This window comes from Orcinus orca, chromosome 17 (genome assembly GCF_937001465.1).
Source record: "Orcinus orca chromosome 17, mOrcOrc1.1, whole genome shotgun sequence".
In the NCBI taxonomy this organism is placed as follows: domain Eukaryota; kingdom Metazoa; phylum Chordata; class Mammalia; order Artiodactyla; family Delphinidae; genus Orcinus; species Orcinus orca.
In genome coordinates, this window is record NC_064575.1 from 75,113,995 (window position 1) to 75,121,451 (window position 7,457).

General features: G+C 54.4%; 1 protein-coding gene across 3 annotated transcripts; it reads left to right on the top strand.

Annotated features, from left to right (window-relative positions):
• The first annotated feature begins 1,724 nt into the window (after positions 1 to 1,724).
• Positions 1,725 to 7,065, top strand: MYC (MYC proto-oncogene, bHLH transcription factor). 3 transcript variants are annotated; one of them, XM_012531445.3, is made up of 3 exons: positions 1,725 to 2,346; positions 4,048 to 4,813; positions 6,027 to 7,065. In XM_012531445.3, the coding sequence occupies exons 2-3, from the start codon at positions 4,057 to 4,059 to the stop codon at positions 6,587 to 6,589; spliced, it is 1,320 nt and encodes a 439-aa protein (XP_012386899.1). In that variant the 5' UTR covers positions 1,725 to 2,346; positions 4,048 to 4,056; the 3' UTR covers positions 6,590 to 7,065. The 3 variants fall into 3 exon arrangements, with proteins under 3 accessions (XP_012386899.1, XP_004265369.1, XP_049556384.1); XM_004265321.4 differs by having other exon boundaries at positions 1,728 to 2,346; positions 4,045 to 4,813; XM_049700427.1 differs by lacking the exon at positions 1,725 to 2,346 and adding an exon at positions 2,356 to 3,456 and having other exon boundaries at positions 4,045 to 4,813.
• The last annotated feature ends 392 nt before the right edge of the window (positions 7,066 to 7,457 follow it).

The window sequence follows — 7,457 nt, forward strand, 5'->3', positions numbered from 1 at the left end:
GAATTTTTTTCTCTTGGAATGAGGGGGGAGGGGCGTGGAAAAGTTTACTTAAAATGCCTTTGGGTGAGGGACCAGGGCTGGGGAAGATTGCCTCTGTTTTTAAGGCCTTAGTGTAATGCAGAATAGCAAATCCCGAGGGAATATGTATTGTATACGAAATATAGATTCACCGAGGGAGCGAGCAAGTCATGTGCCGTGTTGGGCAAAATTCTAGGTCGACGTGTACGTGAAATGTACATAGACGTACGTGGATTAGGCATACGCACTTCACTATGGTATTCAGAAACAAATTTATAGTCAGTGAACTAGGAAATCAATGCCTGAAATTCGGCCAATTTTTAATTGGCTTTTTTAATTGGCGCAAGACACCCCCCCTCCAGAAAAAAAGACACGGAAGTAATACTTGGCCCCTCTCCTTAGATCAGAATCGATGTTGGGGTTTGTTTTGGTTTTTTTGGTTTTTGTCCAATAATAAAAAGGAAAGCAGACCCAGAAAGGAAGTCAACGTTCGATTTGTCCGAGGAGAAAAGAGTTAACGGTTTTCTTCACCAGGGACTCTGCTGACTCCCCAGGGTGGATCCACCAGCTCGCCTCCTTCCCTCTTCTGGGGAGTCTGGTCCCACGGCTCGCGCCCACCCCCTCCCCAGTCAGTATCCTTCCGTCTAGCGCCTTTGATTTCCCCCAAACCTGGGAGCCCCAGAGTGGTGCAAACCGACACCACGGGGCGCAAAGAGGATTCGTCTCTTTTCTGAAACCCGGCTGCGGAATTGGGAACTCAGAGTGAGAGGCGCGGGGGGGGGGGGGCTGGGGGTGCAGACCGGCCGAGAGCGGGCGGGGGAGGGGCCCCCGCGGCGCGCACCCGCAGGCGCGCTCCTGCCTTACTCCAGCTCCGGAACCCACAGAAGGATCTCAAGGATTAGCGCGTACTGGGGTGGGGGGCGGGAAAGCGGGCTCACGCGGAGATCCATGTAGGTCTGCGCGGGCGGGGCCGGGGTTGGGGATGGGGGGTCGTCTGAGGCTTTGGCGGCGATTTGGGGTATTCATTCTTGGTGGAAGGTACCCAGCTGAGATAGCTGCACACACACAGAATGCATAACACCCCCCAACAAACACAGTGGGTGTTTATTCATAACGCGTCCTCCAAGTATACGTGGCAGTGCGTTGCTGAATTATTTTAATAATTCCAGGCACCATTTTCCTCCCTATACCTCTGATCGTTTATCCCCATCGACATTCAATGCCCCACACACTCAGAGCGCGCGCCAGTCAATACCCCCTTCCTTCCTCCTCTCTTCGTAGGACTTATTTTCCAAATGCTACCCTTTCCCCGGCTTTAGGGAGGCGCCCGTCCGCCCGGGACGTGCGTGGCGTGGCCGTGGGTACACGGTGTATGCTCAGCGCAAAGAGTTCAGCTGTTCTGCCCGCGATGATTGAAGCACAGAGGACAAGTATGCTGTTTGCCAAACAGAGCGCTGCCCCAGAGGAGCCAGCAGCAGAGAAAGAGAGAAGGTTTGAGCGGGAGCAAAAGAAAATGGTAGGCGCGCGCAGTTAATTCATGCGGCGCTGTTAACTGTGTTTACATCCGAGAGCTCGGCGCACTGGAGTGCCAGGCTCAAAGGGCTGAGTCTCCTCCCCTCCGGCCCTCCCTCCCCACCAGCGCCACTCCCGGGTTCCCAAAGCTGAGGGCGGGGGAGAAAGAAAAAAGATCCTCTCCTGTGAATCCCCGCCCACCGCCCTTTTATAGGCGAGGGTCTGCGCGGCCAAGGACCCCCGGGCTGTGCAACTCGCGGCTACCCCTGCTGCCGCCGCGCCCCGGCCGCCGCCTGGCTCCCCAACTGCCTCTGGAAGGGCAGGGCTATTCAGAGGCTTGGCGGGAAAAAGAGAACAGAGGGGAGGGGCCGTGCCTTAGTATAAAAGCCGGTTTTCTGGGCTTTATCTGACTCGCTGTAGTAATTCCAGCGAGAGGCAGAGGGAGCGAGCGGGCGGGCCCTCGAGGGTGGAAGAGCAGAGGCAGCCGAGCGAGCGGAGTCGCGCTCCGGGCGCCCGGGGAAGGGAGATCCGGAGTGAAAGGGGGGCTTCTGCGCCTCGGGCCCGGCCGCCCCCACCCCACCCTTCCCGCCGACCCCTGCCAGCGGCCCGCCACCCGCGCTGCATCCGCGAAACTTTGCCCACTGCCCGCTGGAACTTACAGCACCCGAGCGACAACGCGACTCTCCGGACACGGAGAGGCTCTTCTGCCTATTGGGGGAGTCACTTTTCCCCGCCACTGCCCACGACCCGCGCCTCTGAAAGGCGCTCCTCGCCGCTTTTTGGACGCTGGATTTCCTTCGGAGAGTGGAAAACCCGGTGAGCACCCGGACCTATTGGCCTTTTAATTTATTTTTGCTACCGCAGTAATGCCGCGATGAGTCGAATGCCCGGATCGGTGTCTTTTCTCCCATTCCAGCGCTATTGACACTTTTCTCAGAGTAGTTGTGGTTGGTCGGGGTGGAGTGAAGACGAACCAGAACTGGGTCGGGGTACAGTGACTTGTCAAGATGGGAGAGGGGAAGGCAGAGGGAAAACAGGGTACGTTTTTGAAAGTAGCCTTGAGAGGTTTTTGCTTATGTAGATGGACGCTGACCCCGGCCGGTTGGACATTCTTCCTTTATTGCATTAATTGCTTTTGGCCTTTGGGGAGGAGAAGAGAAGGGTATGCTTCTCGGTGGCAGAAAACCCTTTACATCCTGAGCTCCTTGGAGTAAGAATTACATATTGCCGTGTGTGAGCGAGAGAGCTCCGCAGCCTCTGACTTTTCCCCGTCTCGGAAAGGGCATTTAAATTTCGGCTTACCGCATTTCTGACAGCCGGAGACAGACACACTGCGGTTTGTCCCGCCCGCCGATCCCCGCGGCGTTTCCAATTCGCCCCCGGCTCCTTTTAGAAGTTGGCATTTGGCTTTTAAAAAGGATAATAAAATTAAAGATCTTGGTCTACAGAGAGGTTAGGATTTGGTGTTGGCGAGGCGCGGGGAGGGGGGTGAAGGAGGCTGGGGCAAAGATGTGTCCGATTCTCCTGGAATTACTGACTCGGGGGGAAACGAGGACAAATCTCTGCACCCAGCCTTGGCTCCCAGGCCGCCTCTGGTGTCCCCGCGCGGGTGTCCCTGCGCCCCGGAGATGCGGAGGACGGCAAGGAGCGGGGCTCGGGGCTTTTCCAGAACAGCTGCTACCCTCGGCGGGTGAGGGGAAGACGCCTGGCTCTGGGCGCGGAATCGTAGCAGGGTCTCTGGCGCAGTTGCGGCGCCGTATTGGGTGTTGAAGGGAGGTGTCCCTGTTATTATTTAACACTCCCCTTTTATGTATTGGCGGGGCAGGGCGGGGGGGGGCGGTTAAGGCTCGAAGCTGAGCTTGCCACTCCAGCCCGCGAGGGAAAAGAAGAAAAGCCGGCAGAGGAAGGAAGGGGGGCGCGCTGGGGGTAGGGATGCAGGAGGCGGAGAAGGGAGGCTGGGAGGGGCGGTGGCGCCGGCGGGGGAAGGAGCGCGGCAAGGGCGCGAGTGGGAACGGGTGCGGCGCGAGGGGCCCCGGCGCGGGAGGGGGCCGCGCGCAGCCGCTCCCGCCGTGGCGCCTCTCGCAGCCTCCTTCAGGTGGCGCAAAACTTTGCGCCTCAGCGTTTGGCAGATCGTATTCCTCCCCGCCCCCGACCCCGCGCCGCCTCCCCCGGCCTGTTAAGGAGGCCAAAGCCGATTTCGATTGCTCGGCGGTCGCCGGGCCGACTCCCGGACTTGGCGCTCCGGGCTCCCGGGGGACGGAAGCTGCGCGGGCGCTACGGAGCTGCTTCGCCAAGTGTGTGTCTGAGATAGTAGAGGGTCACCCAGAAAGGGTAAAAGGGTGCCTTTTTGTTTTGTTTTGTTTTGCCCCCCCCCCCGCCGGCCCCATTTGGGAACAGCGCTGGAAGGGGAGTGGTTCTGGATTGTGGCGCGCGCGGCGCGCGGCGCGGGATTTCGGCACCAACCAAGACCCCCTTAACTGAAGACTTGCCCCCGCCTTTGTGTGCCCCCTCCAGCAGGCTGCCGCGATGCCCCTCAACGTCAGCTTCGCCAACAGGAACTATGACCTCGACTACGACTCGGTGCAGCCTTATTTCTACTGCGACGAGGAGGAGAACTTCTACCAGCAGCAGCAGCAGAGCGAGCTGCAGCCGCCTGCGCCCAGCGAGGATATCTGGAAGAAATTCGAGCTGCTGCCCACCCCGCCCCTGTCCCCGAGCCGCCGCTCCGGGCTCTGCTCGCCCTCGTACGTCACGGTCGCGTCCTTCTCCCCCAGGGGAGACGACGGCGGCGGCGGCGGCAGCTTCTCCTCGGCAGACCAGCTGGAGATGGTGACCGAGCTGCTGGGAGGAGACATGGTGAACCAGAGCTTCATCTGCGACCCCGACGACGAGACCTTCATCAAAAACATCATCATCCAGGACTGTATGTGGAGCGGCTTCTCGGCCGCCGCCAAGCTCGTCTCGGAGAAGCTGGCCTCTTACCAGGCTGCGCGCAAAGACAGCGGCAGCCCGAGCCCCGCCCGCGGGCACAGCGGCTGCTCCACCTCCAGCTTGTACCTGCAGGACCTGAGCGCCGCCGCCTCCGAGTGCATCGACCCCTCGGTGGTCTTCCCCTACCCGCTCAACGACAGCAGCTCGCCCAAGCCCTGCGCCTCCCCCGACTCCGCCGCCTTCTCGCCGTCTTCGGACTCTCTGCTCTCCTCCGCCGCGTCCTCCCCGCGGGCCAGTCCCGAGCCCCTGGCGCTCCACGAGGAGACACCACCCACCACCAGCAGCGACTCTGGTAAGCTGGGACCCTCCAGGCCCGTCAGAGCGGGTGGCTGGCTGTCTTTCCTATTCTCACTGGCGACCACTTCAGTTAACCCTGCTTTTTCTCTTTTCTTATATTTGGAAAAGAAATGGCAGGCCTGGAAGGGTCTGGGAGCTCATCATCCCTGAAACACTGGGCTTTAGTGTGCCTCCCATCCCTTCCCCTAAGATCGCCCTAGTGGCCAGCCCCCTCCTCTTCCCTCCCTCCCCTTAGGAATTTCATTTGGGTTTTTAAATCTTCTAGCTTATCTAGCAACTCTATCCGCTCCCTCTTACCCCTCTTAAGCATTTTAATTGCCCTGGGGGGTGGGGGGATCGTGATGAGGTTAAGAGAGGATTGATCTCTTCGAGAGTGAATGAATTACCTCCCTTAACTTCTGAGAAGCTGTTGGAATTTAATGGACTACAGATCAACAAAAATGAAGAGGGGCAGTGGACAGAAACTGGGCAGCCACCCACCTGAGTGCTATAAGCCAGTGAAAGTGCCTTAAAAATGTATGGACTGAGGAGTTGGGATCTTTTCGGCCTCTTTTGAACACTTAAAAGCAAGTCCTTTCCAAAACTGTACTCCTTTTTTCCATCCCCCACCCCCTAGGACTTTTGGCAAAGCTGCGAGACTTTTTTTTTTTTTTTCCACTTCCAGTAAAATAGGGATTGCTAAAGTCATACCAAAGATTTGCAGCTATCATTTGCAACACCTGAAGGGTTCTTGGTAAAGTCCCTTGCAAAGAGGAGGTGCTTGGGAATGTGCTTTGTCTGGGTGTGTCCAGCACCTCATTAAGTCTTAGGTAAGAATTTGCATCAATGTTGTATCCTGGTAAATTGTAATTTTCTTGTCTGTGCCATAAACCCAGCTGTCATTTTCCTCCCTGAGACTGTCTCTTCATGAGAAGAAGGGCAGAGACGATTGGCTAGTTCTCTGGGGATAACTTTGTGCCAGGGTCCTTTTTTTTTTTTTTCTGGCCGTGCCACACAGTGTGTGAATCTCGGTTCCCAAACCAGGGATGGAACCTGCACCCCTGCGTTGGAAGCATGGAGTCTCAACCCCTGGACTGCCAGGGAAGCCCTCCGGGTCCTTTCTTACCTAATTATGCCTTGTATTTGTGCGCAGTATTGATTTAATCTGGTCATTGATTGCTTTAAGGAAACCGTGGCTAACTGGGCGATTGCTTTTTCTTTTCTTACAGAGGAAGAACAAGAGGATGAGGAAGAAATTGATGTTGTTTCTGTGGAAAAGAGGCAGCCCCCTGCCAAAAGGTCAGAATCGGGGTCACCCTCTGCCGGAGGCCACAGCAAACCTCCTCACAGCCCGTTGGTCCTTAAGAGGTGCCACGTGTCCACCCATCAGCACAATTATGCAGCGCCCCCCTCCACTAGGAAGGACTGTCCCGCCGCCAAGAGGGCTAAGTTGGACAGTGGCAGGGTCCTGAAACAGATCAGCAACAATCGCAAATGTGCCAGCCCCAGGTCTTCGGACACCGAGGAGAATGATAAGAGGCGGACACACAACGTCTTGGAACGCCAGAGGAGAAACGAGCTGAAACGCAGCTTTTTTGCCCTTCGTGACCAGATCCCGGAGTTAGAAAACAATGAAAAGGCCCCCAAGGTAGTTATCCTTAAAAAAGCCACAACATACATCCTGTCCGTCCAAGCAGAGGAGCAAAAGCTCATTTCAGAAAAAGACGAGTTGCGGAAGAGGCGAGAACAGTTGAAACTCAAACTTGAACAGCTACGGAACTCTTGCGCATAAATTGACCTATTGGAGGGAGGAACTGGAATGAATCCCTCATGAAATTCTCATTTGTTACTAAGGGAAAGTGAGAAAGAAGACTCCTTCTGACGGAACTCCCGACGTATGAACTTTCTGCATATGCATGACCAACCTCACAACCTTGGCTGGATCTTAAGACTGAAAGGTTTAGCCATAATATAAACTGCCTCAAATGGGACTTTGGGCATAAAAGAACTTTTTTTATGCTTACCATCTTTTTTTTTTTCCTTTAACAGATTTGTATTTAAGAATTGTTTTTACGAAATCCTGAACTTTATCCAATTTTCCTTTGTAAATATAGCCATTAAATGTAAATAACTTTAATAAAACCTTTATAGCAGTTATACCATAATTTTTTTATTTAAGTACATTTTCCTTTTTAAAGTTGATTTTTTTCTATTGTTTTTAGAAAAAAATAAAATGCCTGGCAAATATATAATTGAGCCAGATCTTCAGTTGTGAGTGTTTTGTTTCTTTTCTTTTCTTTTCTTTTTTTTTTTTTTTTTCCCTCATTCTCTTTTCATCAATGACAAATTAACAGAATTTGGCCCTTAAGGGAGTGAGCTTTAGAAGATGGGAAGAGAAGTTATTTAAGAAAGGGTGAGGGCTTTCCTTTGTTCTAATGGGTCTGGGGCCTTAAGGTCTTTAAATTCTCAGGGTTATAAGATGCTTCCTGGAGATTTGTGATAAGGGCTAGAGTTGATACTTCAAAGAATGAAAGGGCAGTAAGCTGGTGAGGGTTAGAGGTAGGCAAAAGGGTTAAAGATAACAGTTAAGAACACAAAGGGGGGTGAGGACTGGGGTTTGGGAGGAACATGAAGGAAAAACTGGAGTTTCCATGCCATTC